Source organism: Chiloscyllium plagiosum, unplaced genomic scaffold (assembly GCF_037043375.1).
Source record: "Chiloscyllium plagiosum isolate Xiang-an unplaced genomic scaffold, Cpla_swu_hap1 HiC_scaffold_27, whole genome shotgun sequence".
Taxonomy (NCBI): domain Eukaryota; kingdom Metazoa; phylum Chordata; class Chondrichthyes; order Orectolobiformes; family Hemiscylliidae; genus Chiloscyllium; species Chiloscyllium plagiosum.
The window spans coordinates 34,715,132-34,737,466 of NW_028270165.1; the positions used below are offsets into that span (position 1 = coordinate 34,715,132).

General features: G+C 47.6%; 1 protein-coding gene and 1 long non-coding RNA gene across 10 annotated transcripts in view; both read right to left on the reverse strand.

The window, feature by feature from the left end:
- LOC148143563 (uncharacterized) overlaps window positions 1–10,109 on the reverse strand; it is a 30,461-nt gene extending 20,352 nt beyond the window's left edge. For 6 of the 9 annotated variants that reach the window (XM_087974365.1, XM_087974360.1, XM_087974361.1 and 3 more), the window contains exons 1-2: window positions 9,971–10,109; window positions 939–2,993 (exon numbers count right to left, since the gene is read on the reverse strand). In XM_087974365.1, coding sequence (XP_087830491.1) covers window positions 1,365–2,585 — 1,221 coding nt within the window. In that variant the 5' untranslated portion in view covers window positions 2,586–2,993; window positions 9,971–10,109 and the 3' untranslated portion in view covers window positions 939–1,364. Of the gene's footprint in view, window positions 1–938; window positions 2,994–4,584; window positions 4,802–6,576; window positions 6,686–7,960; window positions 8,091–9,970 lie in introns of those variants that run through there. The other 3 variants (XM_087974359.1, XM_087974362.1, XM_087974363.1) reach the window with 3 other exon arrangements.
- Window positions 10,110–11,162: 1,053 nt separating this feature from the next.
- LOC148143564 (uncharacterized) lies at window positions 11,163–21,803 on the reverse strand. The gene is made up of 3 exons (XR_015751271.1): window positions 21,711–21,803; window positions 14,699–14,890; window positions 11,163–12,668 (listed from the first exon to the last, which is right to left on the reverse strand). It is a non-coding gene; the product is annotated as an uncharacterized LOC148143564 (long non-coding RNA).
- Window positions 21,804–22,335: the final 532 nt, after the last annotated feature.

The window sequence follows — 22,335 nt, forward strand, 5'->3', positions numbered from 1 at the left end:
ATGTTCCGAAATTCCATCAGAGGCAATGCCCTCCCAAGTCTGGTCAAGGCTGGAGGAGGTGGTGGGTCTGACATCATCAATGAGCCACCAGGAATTGAGAGATCATGTAGCTCATGCAGCTGAAAGGTTTCAAAAAGACAAAGAGAAACTGTTTGAACAGCAGGAGGAGGTGCAAAGGAAGCTGGCGCAAATGCAGCTCGAAGAGCTTAAAAAGAAGAAAATAAGACTAAAATGGTGTTGCCAGTAAGAACCGATACAGCAATCAACATTGGCGTGAACCAAGTGCCGGCGCAAGGGGGTTCCTATCAGGTAACCAGACGGGAGCCAGAAAGTCCCATGCCAGCAATTGAGGGTTTTAAGAGAAACTTTCCTGCAGGTGACTTATCCGAGGCAGGGCAGATTTAAACAACAGCCGAAACAGAACTGGAGTCCCCAAGGACAGGGACCTAGGAATGGTATATGATAAATAATCAGGCTCAAGGGGGGCCAGAAATGATGTGCTGGGGATGCCATCAACCAGGCCACTTTAGGAGGAATTGCCCTTATTGGACCGGACCCCCCTCTGCCCTACAGTGGGCCTAGATGGCGGGAATCCCCAGTGCCCACTTCCCAGACACCTACAGGCCCATATGGGATGTGTTAGGGATGCCCTGAGAACCTGGGTGGGAAAGGGCACTACCCTCTAGTAGCATGGGAGGCTGATCAAGAACCATTAATACAAGTTAATATAGAAGGGCGGCAGACACCGGTGATGATAGACACTGGAGCTACGTACACTTGTGTACAGACGCAGTGTGCCCCTTCCCATGTCAAGTAAATTTGTTAAAACTGTAGGGTTCTCAGGGAAATCACAGTTAATCCTATTTACAACTCCAGTACTGCGCAGCAAAAGTAGCAATTTTTTCAAAACAGCTCAAGGTCAAAGTGCAACCCCTCACCTTCTTGATTATTGGTCACCACTGAGTTGTCCCTTTGTAACTGGATCCTTAGTACAGCCTTATCCCGGAGGAGGTATTGCCTCACTCAGCAATTTCAACCTGTATCCAAGTAAGTTGGATGAGTAGCGTAGAGTCAACCAGACTGCTGTGGGTCTGGAGTCACGTGTCGGCCAGACCGGGTAAAGGATGCAGCTGGAACGACGTTCTCTAATAACTGCTCAAGTCTTCCCTAAAAAAGAACTGAGTGAATCAGATGGGGGTTTTCTTCCACCCCGACCTCACCGACAATGGTTTCATCTTTAGATTGTGAACTCCAGATTTCTGACCAAATTCCAATTCCACCATCTGTCGCGGTGGGAATCGAACCCGGGATCCCTGGAACTGGGTTGATAGTCCAGTCAATAATGGCACTCGGCCGTCACTCCTTCAATCACCCTGCGATGGCACATGAACTCGCTGGTGGCTCCGCAAGTGGGAGGACCGGGTGAAGCCCTTCCCGCACTTGGGGCAGCTGAAGGGCCTCTCCCCCGTGTGGACCCGCTGGTGGGCCAGCAGGTTGGAGACCTGGGCAAAGCTTTTCCCGCACTCGGGGCAGCTGAAGGGCCTCTCCCGGGTGTGGACCCGCCGGTGCCTCAGCAGGTAGAAGGAATCGCTGAAGGCCTTCCTGCACTCAGGGCAGCTGAAGGGCCTCTCCCCCGTGTGGACCCGCTGGTGCCTCAGCAGGGAGGAGGAATCACGGAATGCCTTCCCACACTCAGGGCAACGGAAGGGCCTCTCCCCCGTGTGGACCCGCTGGTGCCTCAGCAGGGTGGAGGAATCGCTGAAGGCCTTCCCGCATTCGGGGCAGCTGAAGGGCCTCTCCCCCGTGTGGACCCGCTGGTGGGTCAGCAGGTGGGCGGAATTGCTGTAGGCCTTCCCACACTCGGGGCAGCTGAAGGGCCTCTCCCCCGTGTGAACCCACTGATGCCTCAGCAGGTAGAAGGAATTGCTGAAGGCTTTCCTGCACTCGGGGCAGCTGAAGGGCCTCTCCCCCATGTGGACCCGCCGGTGCTTCAGCAAGTCAGAGGAATCACGGAATGCCTTCCCACACTCAGGGCAGTGGAACGGCCTCTCCCCCGTGTGGATCCGCTGGTGCCTCAGCAGGGTGGAGGAATCGCTGAAGGCCTTCCCGCACTCGGGGCAGCTGAAGGGCCTCTCCCCTGCGTGGACCCGCTGGTGGGTCAGCAAGCTGGAGGAATTGCTGTAGGCCTTCCCACACTCAGGACAACTGAAGGGCTTCTCCCCTGTGTGGACCCGCTGGTGGGTTAGCAGGTGGAAGGAATTGCTGAAGGCCTTCCCGCACTCAGGGCAGGGGAATGGCCTCACCCCCATGTGGATCCGCTGGTGCCTCAGCAGGTTGGAGGCCTGGGCAAAGGCCTTCCCACACTCTGGGCAGCTGAAGGGCCTCTCCCCCGTGTGGACCCGTCGGTGGGTCAGCAGGTTGGTGGAATTGCTGAAGCCCTTCCCACAGTCAGGGCAGGGGAATGGCCTCTCCCCGGTGTGGCTGCGCTGATGAATCTCCAGGGCAGATAGAAAATGGAAGCCTTTCCCGCAGTCACCACACTTCCATCGTTTCTCCACGGGGTGGGCATCCTCGGGTTTCTCCATGGCCGAGGTTTCAGCCACACACAAATGTGTGTGGAGCCCCTCTCTACCGTGAATTCCTCTTTCCAGGCTGTATAACTGCTTCAGGCTCCACACTCAGTGCGCTGCAATAGTAGGGTCTCTCATCCAGTCCCACGGATGCTGAAAACATGCTCAAACAGGAGCCAAACAGCTTTGCTCCTTCTCACAGAATCATAGTTGAAAACCGTTGTGGTCCCGATGGATTGAGTGACTGTCAGACATTGACATCAAAGTGAGGACTGCAGACGCTGGAGAGTCAGTGTTGAAATGTGCAGCGATGGAAAAGCACAGCAGGTCAGGCAGCATCTGAGGAGCAGGAGAATCGACATTTCGGGCATAAGCCCTTTATCTGTTGATTTTGAAACTTCCGTCTTCAGATCTTCAAATACTCTGTAAAAAGAGATTACAAAGGTCATCACTGCCAGCCCAGGGTAGAAATTCTGAACAAGGAATTCTACTTTCTGTGGAATATTTTCTTTTGTTATTCCACAAAATTGAAAGCACCATCCCACTCTCTCTCCCCCTCTGTTCTCACTCCGTTCTAACTAATTCTCCTGAAGGTGCTGATTCAGGATCTTACAGGGGCAGAAAAGCAAAAACGTCAAGACTGACTTCTCTCTGAATTTTGGATAATTCCACCTGAAGGTTAATATCTTTCACAACACTGGGATACTGCTGAGAGATAAGCAGGTCTGCTTTTGGGAAGCAAATAAAAACAAAGAGTTTGTGATAACCCCTTCCCTTCAGAGAATCCCCATAGTCTGGAAGCTGGCCACTCGGCCCAACGAGTCTCCACCCCGACCCTCCGAAGGGTAACCCACCCACACCCATTCCCCTACCCCTATTGATCAACATTCACCTCCTGATTAATGCATCTAACCTGCACATTCCTGGGCACTATGTAATTTAGCACGGTCAATCCATCCTAACCTGGACAAAGTTAAAAATCACACAACACCAGGTGAGTGTTCAATGGGTTTATTTGGAAGCATTTGCTTTCGGAATGCTGATCCTTCATCAGGTTGTTGCGGAGAATAAGATCATAAGACACAGAATTTATAGAAATGCATTATAGTGTCCTGCCATTGAAATGATATATTGAACAAACCTGGATTGTTAAGTCTTTCATCTTTTAGAATGGGTTGCAGTTATCATTCTCTGTAAATCCCAGAAATTCTTGTATAAGAATACAAGACTTATACGTGTTTATGTGCATGAAAGAGAAAAAAAAGTCTATTTCTGTGCTGTATATTTCTAAACTGTTTGATAACAGATGCTTTATTTCTGTTGCTGTCAATGTTGTTGTAAATCATAGCTGGGTACTAATAGTTAGATGTAAGGGAGACAAAATTCCCCAAGTAGGGCACCATATAAATCCCGGGAGATCCTATTTCTGGTTCACTTCATGAACAAACATTAAGCACGAGCCTGTATTCATTTGTAATTTTGTTCCATTATTCTTGTTTTATTCCCTGCAAGGATGTGGGAGAATTGTTAGATTTGGGTCAGCCATTTTGTCACATATTAAAAGTCTGGAAACCATTTTGACTCTCATCTTAGGGCCTGCTTGCTAAAGCTTATGTTTCCCAGGCTAAGCGGAGACGGTTGGCCTGCAGCTTTACTGCTCCCTGATAAACAAATTCTTTCCATCCCCCACAGTTGGCGAGTCAGGCAGGAGATACCCTGGTCCTGCCAGGTCACCGGCCGATATCCTTTGAGAGGGGAAATATAGAAGGTACTTGCTGCTTCTGTTGTGTCCAAAATAAAAGGGAAAGCTGGCCAGGGTCAAAAATGCTGTTAGAAATGCTGATACAATTCTCGCTACTCAGCCACAAGATACTAGTGTGAATACTCAACAGGGTCCTAGCATCTGGACATAATGTTGCTGAGAGCACTTGTGCTTTACAAAGTTAGTAATAATGAATTTGCTTGCCCCAGGGTTTTGAGAGGTGAAACCCTAGTTGACAAACCCTGCACTCACACGGAGGTCCATGGCATGCTTCAAGATGCCCCTGATCTGTTCGAGTGCCCAACATTAGTTTTAATTGCCGAGTAGAAATCTGCACTGAGTATAATTGCTCGCTTCAGGATGTCCAGACTTGAATGAATTCGACATACAGGACACATTGGGCAACTATTAAAGACTCCGTTGTACTTCCCCTGGGTTGTGGACTCATGTAGAGAAACAAATAACTTGATTGAAAACAGTGTTCGATTTGCAAATAGAATGGCTGAGAGGTATTTAGAGTTTGCACACTTGGTTAAGCAGCTATGCGTCACAGCCAGGATTTATGAGGCTCAACTCCCTAACTTGGGCTGTTCTGAAATGTGAGTGCCTCATTACCCTTGGAAAGTAGGAATAAATAAAAGCTGACAAACAGATATGAAGAAAGTTGGAGAATGTTACAGAGAGAGAGAGGTGCGTAGGGAGGGGGGGGGTCGTAGGGAGGCAGAGAGAGGGGCGCAGGTAGGCAGAGAGAGGGGCGCAGGCAGGCAGTGAGAGGGGCGCAGGCAGGCAGTGAGAGAGAGAGAGAAAGAGGCGCAGGCAGGCAGAGAGAGAGGCGCAGGCAGGCAGAGAGAGAGAGAGAGGCGCAGGCAGGCAGAGAGAGAGAGAGAGAGAGAGAGGCGCAGGCAGGCAGAGAGAGAGAGAGAGGCGCAGGCAGGCAGAGAGAGAGAGAGAGAGAGAGGCGCAGGCAGGCAGAGAGAGAGAGAGAGAGAGGCGCAGGCAGGCAGAGAGAGAGAGAGAGAGGCGCAGGCAGGCAGAGAGAGAGAGAGAGAGAGAGAGAGAGAGGCGCAGGCAGGCAGAGAGAGAGAGAGAGAGAGGCGCAGGCAGGCAGAGAGAGAGAGAGGCGCAGGCAGGCAGAGAGAGAGAGGGAGAGGCGCAGGCAGGCAGAGAGAGAGAGGGAGAGGCGCAGGCAGGCAGAAGGAGAGAGAGAGAGAAAGCCATGCAGGCAGAGAGACAGACAGATAGGGAGAGACTGCCTCAGTGCCAACACCCTGCAGCTTGCAGAAAGGTTAACACTTTGTAATCTGGTTTGAATGCACATTCTCCTGGGTCTGGCACTGAAATCACAGGGGAAGCCCCTGCTGAAGAGCACAAACTATGGTCTCAAATAGGGTACTCCCTCCACACCCAAACCAAAATCTGGGTGACCCCTGCTGGACTGGTTTGTGTTCCTTCTTTGCTGCTGCTGCCTATTTTAGTTGATTATGTGCATTATTGTACACACTTGGGCAAGGAGGGAATGGTTAATACTCTGTTACAAACTTGTTGGCACCAGGATTTTCAGAAAGCAGCGAGGAAAAGAGCTGAAGCGTGTTTAACTTGTAAATTTTAGTTTGATCGTTCTGCCTTTCACTGCACTCTTTCTTATCTTTCTTTCACTAACTGTGTTTGATTGGGCCTGATAACCTCTAGTAAATGGGAATTACACTTTAATGCTTTTCTGTATACACAGTAGGTCAACCACTCTAGCTGCTGAGTATGTGCCCATATCCCCATCCATCCCAAACTCGTACCAAGCGAGCCCTTATGGAGTTTAAGCAACTTGCAGCTTTCTTTCCCCCTGCCTTTGGAACTGCTCGACTGGAAATCAAAGTCACCCCGCAGACAATCCTGTGCTCGGCTCAGTTCACTGTTGTGGCCCTCCTCTCCAGCGATCTCTCAGATGCCGAGATTTCCCCCTTACTGATAATGATTCCCAATCCCTGGAGCTGTCTGTCCCTGTCCTTACTGAACCCGAGGACTATCTGTCTGATCTCCAACCACCACCCCATGACAATCCCCCTTTTGCTGACACCCACAATCTCTTCTTTTTAATAAAAAGGAGGGACTGTGGGAGAATTTGACCAAAATTGCCACAAAACTGTGGCAAAGTCATTTTGTCACAAAGCAATGTTTGCAGTAAAATGTAGCCTGTTAACATAATGCTGTCTGAGCCCTGGCTAAGGAATTCTGTTTTGATAGCCTGACCTTGCAGCTGCAGACTGTCTCTGCTCCTCAGGCCATTAGACTGTGCTGCTTCATAGAATGATGGATTGGTTCTCTCTGTCCCTTATCAGTAATTCGAGCTGAGCTGAACCTGCAGAATAAGATAACATTCTGTTTTATAAACATTAAGAAATGTAGGTCTTGACAATGTATGTGAACCTTACAACTGCCCCTCAGTTGCATAATTAATGGAGAGTGGGCTTGTGTTTTACCATAAAACTTGTAACATTCTGTATTTTATTGGAATATGTCAGACTTTGTTTTGAACTAAGAGGTATTTCCATGGTCTCCTCTCCTGACTACTTTGCTTTAAACAATCTGGCACACGAGTTACTTTGCCCCAACCATACTAATAGTTACATCGAAGGGAGAGAGAATTCCTCAAGTAGGGCACTATCAGAATCTTGGGAGAGCCCTATTTCTGGTTTACTTCCTAATGAATAAACATTAAGAACGAGCACCTATTCATTTCTAATTGTGTTCCATTTTTTCTTCTTTGATTCCCTGCTCTGACTATACTCTGTCCGGTTGATTGACTGGCTGGGAGATTGTGAGTTGGGTTTCAATTGACAATGTTTTATTGTTCTGGAAGGTGTAAAAGGGGCTTGAAAGCTTCAGCAAAAATCCAGCAGAGCCGAAAACAGACTGACATCTTACTCTGTGCAAACAAGGAGATCAACAGAGGACAGAGAAATCAGGCCCTAAAACCCGAGCTGACACCAGACTACCCTGTGATCAGTGCTTTGATTAACAGTGCCAACCCTCTACCTTTACCTCGCTTCCCGTCTGACTACCCCCTCGATATTCAGGATCCAATCCTTGTCATCCTGAAGCCATGTCTTTGTAAGGAGTCTCCGATCATTATTGTTCTTTTCGGTGTGTGCAGTCAATTCATTCACTTTTGTTGCAATGCAGCACACATTCAGAAACATTGTTTTTAGTTTCAATTTTTGTGATCTTTAGAATCCAGTTTTGATTGCTGGAATATTTACTCTCCTTGTCCCTTTCTCTCGTTCTCTGATATTTATTTTCCACATCACTACATTGCTCACCGGCCTGGATTTGGATTGGCTATGCTAAATTGCCTATAGTGTCCAGGGATGTGCAGGTTAGGTGGGTTAGCCATGGGAAATGAAGGGTTATAGTTTCATTGTAATAGAAGCAGGAGTAGGTCATTTGGCCCATCCAGCCTGCTCCGCCATTCATTTAGATCAGAGCTGATCTATCCATAGACTCAGCTCCTCCTCCCTGCAATGTCGCAACTACCCTTCATTCCTCTATCATTGCAAATACCCATTCAACTGTGATTTGAATATACTTAACGAAGCTGCCTGTACTGCTTCCTTGGGCTTCCTTCACTACTCACCAGGAAAAGGAGCTCCTCTTCATCTTCACACCGAACGCCACCTTCACTATCCTATCCAACTGAGACTGCATTTTCACGGAACTATGAACCTGCACTCCAAGGTCTCTTTGTTCTACAACACTCCCCTTAACTGTGTCAGTCCTGTCTGGATTGCTTGACCAAAATATAACACCTCAACCTCTCAAAATTAAACTCCATCTACCAGTCCTCAGCTAATTCTAATTTATAGCAAATCTCTTTCCTCTCTTATTCCCTCCAAGCTGAAAATCTCTATCCCACACACTCTCCCTCCATTCTCAATTTGCTGAACCTAATCCCTGCTGTACATCATCCTGAAGGGTCTGGTTCATGCTGGTTAACAGGCCTACACATTGAAACATACAGAATCCTGAACGGCCTGGACAGAGTGGTGTTGGAAGGATGTTTCCATTGATAGGAGAGACTAGAACCTAAGGGCCCAGCCTTAATGTGAAGGGAAAACCTTTGAGAACAGAGATAAGGAGAAACCTGTTCAGCCAGAGAGTAGTGAATCTATGGAACTCACTGCCACAGAAGGCTGTGGAGGATCCAGGTCACTAAGGATATTTAAGACTGAGATAGATAGGTTTGAGAATAAAGGGGGAATCAAGGGTTATGGGGAGACACAGGAAAATGGGGTTGAGAAACCGAGCAGCCATGATTAAATGGCGGAGCACACCCGATGGGCTGAATGGCCTCATTTCTGCTCCTGTGTCTTATGGTCTCTTGCTGTCCTGGACACAGAGAATTGGGAGCAGGAGTAGGCCATTTGGTCTTCTGATCTTGCACCAGCATTGAACAGATCATAACTGGATATGAATCTCCCAACATCTTGGTGCATAGGCAGGGACTTTTTTTCACTGGAGCACAGGAGGTTGAGCGTTGACATTCGAGAGATTTATAAAATCATGAGGGACATAGATGAGGTGAACGGCGGGTATCCTTTCCAGAGGGTGGGGGGTTTCAAGATTAGGCAGCAAATGTGAAGGTGAGAGGAGACAGATTTTAAAAAGGCAGGTGGGGCATCTTTTTGTACATGGAGAGTGGTTTGTGTGTGGAATGAATGTCCAGAGGAAATGGTGGATGTAGGTACAGTTACAACATTTAAAAGACATTTGAATAAGTACATGAATACAAAAGGTTCAGAGGAATATGGGCCAAACACAGGCAGGTGGAACTAGTTTAAGTTTGTGAATATAGTTAGCATGAACTTGTTGGACTGGAGGGTCTGCTTCTGTGCTGTATGACTCGAACTGTTCTGTACTGGTCTTAAAACCATGTTCTTGCCTTCCCTTCCCCTATAACCGTCCACTTTGTTGTTCAAAAATCAGATGAACTCAGCCTTGAATATATTCAATGACCCCCTAACTACAGGAAGATATCCCCACTTCCGATCCGAATTCCTTTTGCTGATTGCTTGCTGCACCTGTCTGACAACTGGCAGTGACTGGTGTAGGAGGACACTGAGGCCCCTTTGTCCATCCACACATCATTCCTGAAGAAGGGCTCGGGCCAGAAACATCAACTCTCCTGCTGCTTGGATGCTCTCTGACCTGCTGTGCTTTTCCAGCGCCACACTTTTCAACTCCGATCTCCAACATCTGCAGTCCTCACTTTCTCCATATCCCAATAAATCGCCATTTAAACAATACACCTCCTTTATGCTTTTTTTCCCCACAGCGAAGGCTATAACTTCACATTGTGGTACTGTATTTGTCATGTGTTTGACAGTTGTGGTCTTCTCTACACCAGGAAGACCGAGCATAAACTCGGGGAATGGTTCACAGAGCATCGCAGCCAGGTCCACAGAGGCCGTCCGGACTTCCCAGTCACCACCCATTTTAATTCCCCTTCCCATTGTGTTCTTCCAGCCTCCTGTCTGTTTTCCAGTGTCTCTCCTCCCTGGATTCAATCCCGTTCCTTTCAGTTGCTGCAAGTCAACAACTGAACCCGAGAATGAAAAAAAAATGAAAAAGGGAGTGCTGTACTCACAGATGTTGGACAGAGGAACGAAGTTGCAGTCTGGACTGAAGCTCAGGGAGACAGAAACAGCAGCAGCACCAGCTTCAGAAGCTCATGGTCTACCTTCCGCTTTCAGACAATGGAGGGGGGGGGGGGGGAGGGAGAGAGGGCTGGGCTTTGATTGGCAGGAGGACCACGCTCCTTCCTGTATTCCAGGGCTCACTATTGGTCCGTCAAAACAAGGTCGCCCGCCTTTTCAGCAAACAGCAATGAGCATGCGCAATGTTTTGCTGACACTAGCAAACCTGCGTACTACTTGCTAACACCGATGAGCATGCGTAGTGTGCCCTGTGGACAGATTGTAAGTGTTCAAATGCCAACAAAATAAATAAAGAGTGGAGCCGCAATTTTTTTTATTCTATGTGGCTCGACATTTTTATCCCCTTTGTGTTTTTATGTCTCTTCCCCATTGTGGGGGGAGGTGGGAGTCCAAAACTAGAGGGCAGAGGTTCAGGGTTAGAGGGGAGAGATTTATGAGGGACCTCAGGGCAACATTTTCACACAGAGGGTGATGTGTGTGTATAGAACGAGCTGCCGGAAGAAGTGGTGGAGGCTGTTACAATTCCAACATTTAAAAGGCATTTGGATGGTGGTATGAATAGGAAAGGTTTAGAGGGAATATGGGGCATAAACTGGCAAATAGGTCACTAGATGAATTGAGGATATCTGGTTGGCCTGGACTGAAGGATTTGTGGCTGTGCTCTGTAACTCAATTTCAACACAGTCAGAACCAATTTCACAAGACGAGGAATAGGCCATTCACCCCCTACAGCCAGTCCTGAGCTGTGGCCTAACTCCACATATTTGAATGCAAGTTTCAAAGATTTTACAGCTCTTAAAAAATTGAACATGCTTTCAGACTTTAATGATGTTTCTGAATGAGAATAGCTAAAATGATACAAATGTAAAAGATCAGTAATTTCAGAATGTAATTGAAATGCAGAGCTTTTCTAACAGTAGGTGTGACTTCTGTCTGTGTCCCAATGTCAAGTCAGCCTGATGTTTAAATTACTTTCTCGAATGTAATTGAAAACAAATTCTGGGATTAACATACCAAAGAACAGAAACCCATTCTAAAAGATGAAAGATTTAATCTAAACTTCTTTAATGCATCACATCTCCGTGACACTCAATTCCTTTGGCTATACGTTCTGTGCTCATGATCTCATTCTCCACAACCACCTGACGAAGGAGTGGTGCTCTAAAAGCATGTGCTTCCAAATAAACCTGTTGGACTATAACCTGGTGTTGTGTAACTTTTAATTTTGTCCACCCCATTCCAACGCCGACATGTCCACATCGTGAACGCAGCCCAAACATCCCGATGCTGCCAATAAACTTTACAACGCCGATGAAACGACAGACTCTACACTCCTGAAAAATGTACAATTTCAAACAATACTGGCTACTCACTCACTGCTCCATCTGATTTGCGACATTGGAAACTTAGTGCAGGAGGCTGAAAGAAATGAGCAGCTTTAAAACAAAAACCTCTTGGAGCTCAAAGCTTTCAGTGAGAGTCTGAGCCCGGTGGTTAAGTTCAGGTAACTTTTATTGTGACCCAACTTTGTTACAGCTTCAGATTCCCCAGCAAAAAGGCAGAGAAAAGGTAGCTGCTTTTTAAACAGCTCAAGGTCAAAGCCCACATATCTCCCCTACCCCACCTCACTGTCTTTATTATTGGACAGCACGAAGTTGTCCCTTTGTAATTGGATCCTCAATACAGCCTTAACCCGGAGGAAGTATTGCCTCACTCAGCAATTTCAACCCAAACCCTGTCTCCAAGTTTCTCCCCGCTCCTTTGCCAGGAAGGGGCAGTGTAGAGTCAACTGCACTGCTGTGGGTCTGGAGTCACGTGTAGGCCAGACCGGGTAAAGGGTGCAGCTGGGACAACTGAGTGAATCCTTTCCCACAACAGCAGTTTGCTTCCCTAAAAGGATGTGAGTGAATCAGATGAGGGTCCTACCCCACCCCCGAAAATGGTTTCATCGTTAGATTCGGAACTCCAGATTTCTGACCGAATTCCAAATCCGCCATCTGCTGCCGTGGGATTCGAACCCGGGATCCCCGGAACTGGTTGATCATCCGGTCAATAACAGTACTCGGCAGTCACTCCTTCAATCCATGTGAACTCACTGGTGCCTCCGCAGGTGGGAGGAGAGGGTGATGGCCTTCCCTCACTCAGGGCAGCTGAAGGGCTTCTCTCTGGTGTGGACCCGCTGGTGCCTCCGCAAGTTGCCCACCTGACTGAATCCCTTCCCACACTCGGGGCAACTGAATGGCCTCTCCCCCATGTGGAGCCGCCGGTGGGTCTGGAGGTTGAAGGTATTGTTGAAGCCCTTCCCACACTCGGGGCAACTGAATGGCCTCTTCCCCCATGTGGAGCCGCCGGTGGGTCTGGAGGTTGAAGGTATTGTTGAAGCCCTTCCTGCACTCGGGGCAGCTGAAGGGCCTCTCCCCGGTGTGGATCCGCCGGTGAGTGAATAGGGTCAAGGCCTGGGCAAAGCCCTTCCCGCACTCAGGGCAGGAGAATGGCCTCTCCCCGGTGTGACTGCGTCAATGAATCTCCAGGGCAGATGGGACACAGAAGCCTTTTCTGCAGTCGCCACACTTCCACGGTTTCTCCACGGGGCAGAATTCCTCAGGTTTCTCCATGACGAAGCTTCAGCTGAACACAAACGCATGCGGGAGCAAAATGAAACATCAAGGCATTAATACAGACACCAGAGAGAAACTGAACTGATAGACATGGCAAATGTTGGTGGCAAGCCAGAGTCACAACGATATACAACACATAAACAGACACTTTGGTCAAACTCTTCTATACTGGCCAGATATCCTAAATAAATGTGGTCACATTTGCCAGCACTTGGCCCATATCCCTTCCTATTCATATAGCCATCCAGATGTCTTTTAAGTGGTGTAATTGTACCAGCCTCCACCACTTTCTCTGCCAGCTCATTTCTTACACGCACCACACTGTGAAAAAGTTGTCCCTTAAGTCTTTTAATTCTCCATCTGCCTTGCCCTCACCCTAAACATACTACCCTCTAGTTGTGGACTCCCCTATCCCAAAGAAAAGACCTGGTCTAGTTACCCTATCCATGCCCATCATGATTTTATAAAAGTTTATAAGGTCACCCTTCAGACTCTGGCACGCTAGGGAAAACAAACCCACTCCATCCTTCTGTCCCTCCTCACCCGGGTAATTAAGTCCCATACCTGAGATTGCAGAGTCTGCTCCCTCCCTGGATTCACTCCAGTTGCTACAAGTGAACAGATTCCCAACCTCCCAATGTGAAGAGTTGCCTAACGGAGGGGTCTCAACTTCTGCCCCACCACCAAAATGGACCCGTTGGTTCTGGCAGCAGACACAGAGGAGTTCATCAGACGAATAAGACTCCGGGAATTCTTTCAAGGTGCCGGCAGTGATCCTACTGATGAACTGGAACAGTCATCACAGGGATCTGTAGAGGAGCGACCAAAGAAAGTGTCAACGTGGACCCCACCGGAGGGCCGCTGCCCTGGGCTTGACATGTATGCTCAAACTGTCAGGAAATATATAAATGCCAGATTCATCAGCCGTACCCACAAGGTAGAGCAAAACATCACCCGTTCACAGCGCAATGCCATCAACACTCTCAAAACCAATCACAATATTGGCTCCACCTTTATCTGCTGGTTTGATGACATTGTCATTCAGAATAGAACAGATTACTGAAAGGAAGTGTACCGACAACTGAACAACTAGGAACACTACAGGCAACTACCAGCTGATCCGACCAAAGAACACACCCGAGAATCAAACACACTGATCAGAACTTTGGATCCAATCCTTCAGAGTTCCCTACGCGCCCTCATCCCACGTACTCCTCATGAAGGCGACTTCTACTGTCTTCCAAAGGTACACAAAGCCAACACACTGGGACGTCCCATCGTGTCGGGCAATGGGACCCTATGTGAGAATCTCTCCAGCTATGTGGAAGGCATCTTGAAACCTATTGTACAGGGGATCTCCAGCTTCTGTCGCGACACTACAGATTTCTTACAGAAACTCAGCACCCATGGACCAGTCGAACCGGGAACATTCCTCGTCACAATGGACGTTTCCGCACTCTACACCAGCATCCCCCACAAGGATGGCATCACGGCAACAGCCTCAGTACTCAACACCAACAACTGCCAGTCTCCAAACACCATCCTACAACTCATCTGCTTTATCCTCGATCACAACGTCTTCACCTTTGACAACCAGTTCTTTTCCCAGACACACGGAACAGCCATGGGGACCAAATTTGCACCCCAATATGCCAACATTTTTATGCACAGGTTCGAACTCGACTTCTTCTCTATGCAGGATCACCAACCAACATTGTACACAAGATACATTGACGATATTTTCTTCCTCTGGACCCATGGCGAGGAGTCACTGATAAAACTACACAGTAACATCAACAAGTTTCATCCCACCATCAAACTCACCATGGACTACTCTCGACTGTCTGTCTCATTCTTGGACACGTGCGTCTCCATCAAGGATGGACACCTCAGCACCACACTCTACCGCAAACCCACAGACAACCTCACAATGCTACACTTCTCCAGCTTCCACCCAAAACATATTAAAATAGCCATGCTCTATGGACAACCCTACGCATACGCCGGATCTGCTCAGATGAGAAGGAACGTGATGGACACCTGGAAGTACTCAAGGATGCCCTCACAAGAACGGGGTACGATGCTCAACTCATCGACCACCAGTTCCGACGTGCCACAGCAAGGAACCGTAATGACCTCCTCAGGAGACAGATACGTGCTGCAACTGACAGGGTCCCCTTCGTTGTTCAGTACTTCCCAGGAGCTGAAAAATTACGCCATGTTCTTCGTGACCTGCAACACATTATCAATGAGGATGAGCACATCATCAAGACCTTCCCCACACCTCCACTACTTGCCTTTAGACAATCACCAAACCTCAAACAGATCATTGTTCGTAGCAAACTGCCCGGCTCTCAGGACAACTCCATACAACCCTGTCGTGGTGGATGCTGCAGGACGTGTCAGATTGTGGACATAGATACCACTATTACGTGTGGGGACACCTCCCACCTTGTACATGGCAGGTACTCATGTGACTCAGCTAACGTTGTCTATCTTACACAATGCAGGCAAGGATGCCCGGAGGCATGGTACATTGGGGAAACTGAGCAAAGGATACGACAACGGATGAATGGGCACCACACAACAATCAACAGACAGGAGGGTTCCCTCCCAGTTGGGGAACACTTCAGTGGTCCAGGACATTCAGCCACGGACCTTCGGGTGACCATTCTCCAAGGTGGACTTCGGGACAGGCAGCAGAGAAAAGTGGTCAAGCAGAGGCTGATAGCTAAATTCGGTACCCATAGGGGGGGCCTCAACCGGGACCTTGGGTTCATGTCACATTACAGGTGATCACCATTGCACTACACACACACACACACACACACAGATATTCCTACACACACACACACTCTCACATACACACGGACACAGGTACACACAGACACCCACACAAACCCTTATAGACACACACACTCACACAAGCACCCCTTCACACACTTAAGACACTCTGCACTCACTACATACACACATACACTTTCTCAGACTCACAACCCCCACCCCAGACAGACAGACACACACACACTCACAGACAGACAAAGACCCACATGCACACATATATTTTGTGGGGTGAATTTGTATTTGCAGGGTTACATTGTACTTTGCTCAAAACCTGCATGCATTCATGTAGAACTCTGAGCTCAGAAACTGCATGAATTTATGTAAAACTCCGTGATCTTACTTTTTAGATTAGAATCAATCTAAACATCATAGGATAGACAGAGAACACAGGGGAGAAAGTGAGGACTGCTGATGCTGGAGATCAGAGCTGAAAATGCGTTGCTGGAAAAGCGCAGCAGGTCAGGCAGCATCCAAGAAGCAGGAGAATCGACGTTTCGGGCATGAGCCCTTCTTCAGGAATGAGGAAAGTGTGCCAAGCAGGCTAAAAAAAAGTGGTAGGGAGATGGGACTTGGGGGAGGGGCGTTGGAAATGTGATAGGTGGAAGGAGGTTAAGGTGAGGGTGATCGGCTGGAGTGGGGGTGGGGGCGGAGAGGTCAGGAAGAAGATTGCAGGTGAGGAAGGTGCTGCTGAGTTCGAGGGTTGGGACTGAGACAAGGTGGGTGGATGGGAAATGAGGAAACTGGAGAAATCTGAGTTCATCCCTTGTGGTTGGAGGGTTTCTAGCCGGAAGATGAGGCGCTCTTCCTCCAGCCGTCGTGTTGCCATGGTCTGGCGATGGAGGAGTCCAAGGACCTGCATGTCCTTGATGGAGTGGGAGGGGGAATTGAAGTGTTGAGCCACGGGGTGGTTGGGTTGGTTGGTCCGGGTGTCCCAGAGGTGTTCTCTGAAACGTTCCACAAGTAGGCGGCCTGTCTCCCCAATATAGAGGAGGCCACACAGGGTGCAGCGGATGCAGTAAATGATGTGTGTGGAGGTGCAGGTGAATTTGTGGTGGATATGGAAGGATCCCTTGGGGCCTTGGAGGGAAGTAAGGGGGGGGGGGGGAAAGGTGTGGGCGTAAGTTTTGCATTTCTTGCGGTTGCAGGGGAAGGTGCCGGGAGTGGAGGTTGGGTTGGCGGGGGTTGTGGACCTGACGAAGGAGTCACTGAGGGAGTGGTATTTTCGGAACGTTGATAGTGGAGGGGAGGGAAATATATCCCTGGTGGTGGGGTCCGTTTGGAAGTGGCGGAAATGTCGACGGATGATAGGATGGGGGCCAACACCTTCAACATATTGTCTAGCTATCACCATTGTTAACAGCTAATCCGAGAATGCAACTTCAAAAAAAAAGTTTTTGTGATTTACACATGAAAGAAGTGAAACTATCACTGATATAGATGAAAGGCTTAACAGACAATCAATGTTTCAATATATAATTTCAGTTACATCACACTAAATTTTTGCTATAATTTCTGTGTTACGATCGAGCCCTTCACTATCACCTGATGAAGGAGCGTCGCTCCGAAAGCTAGTGTGCTTCCAATTAAACCTGCTGGACTGTAACATTGTTTAAGGGAGGGAATATCGCTCTGAAACTGATCGGGCCACTTCCGCGTTGTGACGTCATCAACAGGATGAATGGGAGGAGCGAGAGCCGAGGACAGGGGGCGGGGTGATAACGACGGCGGGTTCCCGCACTGCGCCTGCTCCGGACAGCCCGCCGACCGGCCGGCCCGCACTGTTTGCAAAAAATCCCTTCCCATCAGAGAATCACCCCGCAGTGTGGAAGCAGGACACTCGGCCAACGAGTCCACATCGACTCTCCGAGGAGTAACCCACCCACACTCATTGCTCTACATTTGCCCCTGACTCGTGCACCTAACCTGCACATCCCTGGATGTTATGGGTAATTTAGCATGGTCAAGCCACCCTAATCTGCATATCCCTGGGCACTATGGGTAATTTAGCATGGTCAATCTACCCTAACCTGGACAAATTTAAAAATCACAACACCAGTTTAGTGTCCAACAAGTTTATTTGAAAGGACTCGTGTTCAGAGCACTGCTCCTTCATCAGGTGGTTGTGGAGAATAAGATCATAACGCACAGAATTTATGGAAAAACATTAGTGTCCTGCCACTGCAATTATATATTGAACGTATCTGGATTATTAAGTCTTTCATCTTTGAGAATGGTTTGCAGTTATCATTAATATGTAAATCACAGATCTTCAGGTAAGGCCCATTTTCGACATAACTTAAGGTTTTATAACAAAAGGTGACATCTCAGCTCAAACACTGCATTAAAGGTGTGAGGTCAGAGTCTGTCTGTATCCCAATCTTCAGTCAGACTGGTTCTGTTTCCACAGCGGAATTTACAAAATATTACTTGTATTGACTGCCTGCAGGTTGTGCATTTTTTGAGCAAAATAGAACAAATCTGCAAATATAATGCCACAAACATAAATTCACCCCCATGAAGGTATCTGTGTGTGTGTGTGTGTGTGTGAATGAGAGAGAGAAAAGTCTATTTCCGTGCTGTAAATTCTATGTCTATTTGACAACAGATGCTTTATTCCCATCGGTGTAAATATTGCAGCTGGGTACAAATACTTAGATGCAAGGGAGAGATGTGGGGCACTTGAAGAATCCTGGGAGAGCCCTATTTCTAGTTTACTTCCTCACGAACAAACATTAAGCATGAGCACCTATTCATTTCTAATTTTATTTCATTTTTCTTGTTTGATTCCCTGCTATGACTACACTATGTGTCTGGATGGTTGACAGGTTGGGAGATTGTGGGTTGGGTTGCGACTAACTGAATGTTTTATTGTTCCAGAAAGAATAAAAGCGGGTCAAAGCTTCAGCAGAAATCCAGCAGAGCTGAGAACAGACCTACATCTTACTCTGTGGGAACAGGCAGATCAACAGAGGATAGAGAAATCAGGACCTGAAATTCAAGCTGACACCAGACTACCCTGTGATCAGTGCTTTGATTAGCAGTGCCAACCCTTTACCTAGCTTCCCATTTGATTACTCCTCCATATTCAGAATCCAATCCTTGTCACCCTTAAGCCATGTAAGGAGTCTCAGATCATAATTATTCTCTTCGATGTGTGCTGTCAATTCATTCACTTTGTTACAATACAGCGCACATTCAGACACACCATTTTTAATTTCAATTTTTGTCATCTTTAGAATCCAGTTTTGATTGCTGGTAAATTTATTCTCCTTGTCCCTTTCTATCTTTCTCTGGTGTTCACTTTCCACATCACGACATTGCTTACTGGCCTTGATTTAGATTTGCCATGCTAAGTTGCCCATAGTGTCCAAACGCAGTATTCCAAAAGTGTCCTAAACAACATACTGTACAGCAGGAACATGACCTCAACTCCTGTACTCAATGTTCTGACCAATAAAGAAAAGCATACCAAACACCATCTTCATTCTCCTATATAGCTGCAACTCCACTTTCAAAGAACCACGAACCCGCACCCCAAGGTCTCTTTGTTCCGCAACACTCCCCTTACATGTGTCAGTCCTGCCGGGATTTCCTTACCAAAATGTAAACATCACATTTCTCAAAATTAAACTCCATCCGCCACTCCTCGGCCCATTGGCTCATCCGATCAATTCTAATTTAGAGTGAACTCTCTTTCCTCTCATATTCCCTAAAAGCTGAAAACCTCCATTCCACAGCCCTCCATTCTCACTTTGTTGAATCTAAACCCTGCTGTACCTCATTCTGAAGGGTCTGGTTCATGCTAATTAACTCAGGGGATATCTAATTGAGACATACAGAATACTAAACAGCATGGACAGAGTGCAAGTTGGGAAGATGTTTCCATTGGTCGGAGAGACTAAGACTCGAGAGCATAGCCTGAGAGTAAAGAGAAGGCCTTTTAGAATGGAGATAAGGAGAAACTTCTTCAGCCATACAGCGGTGAATCTATGGAGGCCAGGTCACTGAGGATATTTAAGACAGAGCAAGGTAACTTCTTGAGTGCCAAGGGGATTGAGGGTTACGGGGAGAAAGCGAGAGTATGGGGTTGATAAACTTATTAGCCACGATTGAGTGGTATGAGCAGACCTGATGGGCTGAATGGCCTAATTTCTGCTCCTGTCTTATGGTCTCTTGTTATCCTGGACACAGCGAGAGAATTGGGAGCAGGAGTCGACCATTTGGTCTTTCGAGCATGCACCACACTGAACAGATCATAACTGGATACGAATCTACCTATTTTAGAGGGAGGAGGAGAGCTTCTTCAAGGTAGGCAACCTTGCAAGAGGATTTGCAGTAGGTTAAGATCAACTAGGAAAAGTGAGGACTGCAGATGCTGGAGACCAGAGTTGAGAAGTGTGGTACTGGAAAAACACAGCAGGCCAGGCAGCATCCGAGGAGTAGGAGAATCAACGTTTCGGGCATAAAACCTTCTTCAGGAATGAAGCCACACATCATTCCTGATGAAGAGCTCATACCCGAAACATTAACTCTCCTGCTCCTCAGATGCTGCCTGGCCTGCTGTGTTTTTCCAGCACCACACTACTCAACTCTGGTCTCCAGTATCTGCAGTCCTCACTTTCTCCTACGAATCTAGCTATATCTAATTGGATAGGCTGGGACTTTTTCACTGGAGCATACGAGGTTGATAGGTGACCTTAAAGAGATGTATAAAATCATGAGGGGTAAGGATGAGGTGATTGGCAGGTGCCCTTCCCGAAGATGGCTGTTTCAAGATCAGAGAGCAAATTTTGAAGGTGAGAGGAGAAACATTTTTAAAAAACATAAGGGGCACCATTTTCTTTTCACACGTAGTTCAAGTGTGGAAAGAATGTTCAGAGGAAGTGGTGGATACAGTTTGACATTTAAAAGACATTTGGATAAGTACATGAATACAAAAGTATTGGAGGAATATGGGCCAAACACAGGCAGGTAGGACGAGTTTAGTTTGTGAATATAGACAGCATGAACTAGTTGGACTGAAGGGTCTGTTTCTGTGCTGTATGACTCTGGAACTGTTCTGTACTGGTCTTAAAACCATTTTCTTGTCTTCCTCCACTTCATTGTTTTTCTAAAATCAGATGAGTTCAGCCTTGAATATATTCAATGACCCCCTAACTGCAGTAAGACACCCCCACTTCTGAACTCAATTCCTCTTGCTCATATACCACTTGCCTTGCTGATTGCTTGCTGCACCTGTCTGACAACTGGCATTGACTGATGTAGAAGGACGCTGAGGCCCCTTGGTGTGTCCAGACATCATTCCTGATGAGCTTATGCCCGAAACATTAACTCTCATGCTCCTCAGATGCTGCCTGACCTGCTGTGCTTTTTCCAGCACCATACTTTTCAACTCTGATCTCCAGCATCTGCCGCTCTCACTTTCTTCACGACCCAATACATCTTTTAAACAATACACCTCCTTTCTGTTTTTTTCCCCCACAGCAAAGGCTATAACTTCGCATTATGGTACTGCATTTGCCATGTGTTTGCAAATTGTGGTATTCTCTACATTGGGGAGACCAAGCAGAAACTTGGGGAAAGGTTTGCCGAGCATCACAGCTGGGTCCGCAGAGGCCGACCGGACCTCCTAGTCACCACCCATTTTATTTCCCCTTCCTACTCCCTTTCTGACAAGAACATCTTTGGCCTCCTCCATTGCCACAACGAACCAAACTGCACATTGGAGGAACAACACCCTATCTTCCTACAGCTCAGAGGACTCAACATTCAGTTCTCCAATTTCAAATATCCACCCTTCCCATCACCCCACTCCCTTCCCAGCCCCAACCCCTCATTTCCACTGCTCCCTGCTACCAAGCAGATTCCTTTCTCCCATTGACCAACCACGTCGTACCCTCAGCCTGTTTACCTATCCCCACTTCACCACCCTGCCCCCAGCAAGTCCTTTATCTGCATCCATCCCCAGTCTTGAAAAAATATTACACCCAAAACGTTGACTTCTCCACCTCCTGATTCTACCTGGCTTGCTGTGTTCTTCCAGCCTCCTGCCTATTAATCTTGCCAATTGAGACACACACCTGGACCAATGTTTCCAGAGTCTCTCCCTTCCCCGATTCATTCGCTTTCCTTTCAGTTGTTGCAAGTCAACCCCAGAATGAGAAAGAAGCGGAAAGACGAGGGCGAGAAAAGAGAGAACCATACTCACAGATCTTGGACAGAGGAAGGAATTTGCAGTCTGGGTGAAGCTCAATCTTCATTCAGAGAGGGAGGAACACGAGTAGCAGCTTCAGTAGCTCATGATCGAACTTCCGCATTCAGACAATAGTAGCTCCGAACGGTAGCCACTGTCTTCTTCCGGTCCTCCAGAGCTCTCTATTGGTCAATTAAAAGAAGGTCGCGCGCCCCATTTTGCGGACAGCGACAAGCATGCTCATGTTTTGCTGACACTGGTGGGCATGCGCACTGAGTTTCTGACACCGGCAAACATGCGCAGTATGCTCTGCGTGGATGCTGGTGTTCCCAATAGATATTAAGTTTCCAAATGCCAATAGGAAGAGATCGAGTCACAATTTTTTTCCCCCTGTGGCTCGACATTTTATTACTTTTGCATCTTGTCTTGCTGCATAACTTTCGTATGCCTTTTCCCCTTGTTGAGAGAGAGTGTGTCCCAGTGAGCTGTCTGTGAGAAGGAGCTGTAACCAGTTACACAGATGAAGAAACATTACACTATTCGCAGCAAGGGGGTGACTGTACACGTTTCCTGAGTGTGATCACAGTTTCAGTTGTTCATCAGAAACAGAAAGCCAAAAGGATACCAAACTGCGGAGAAG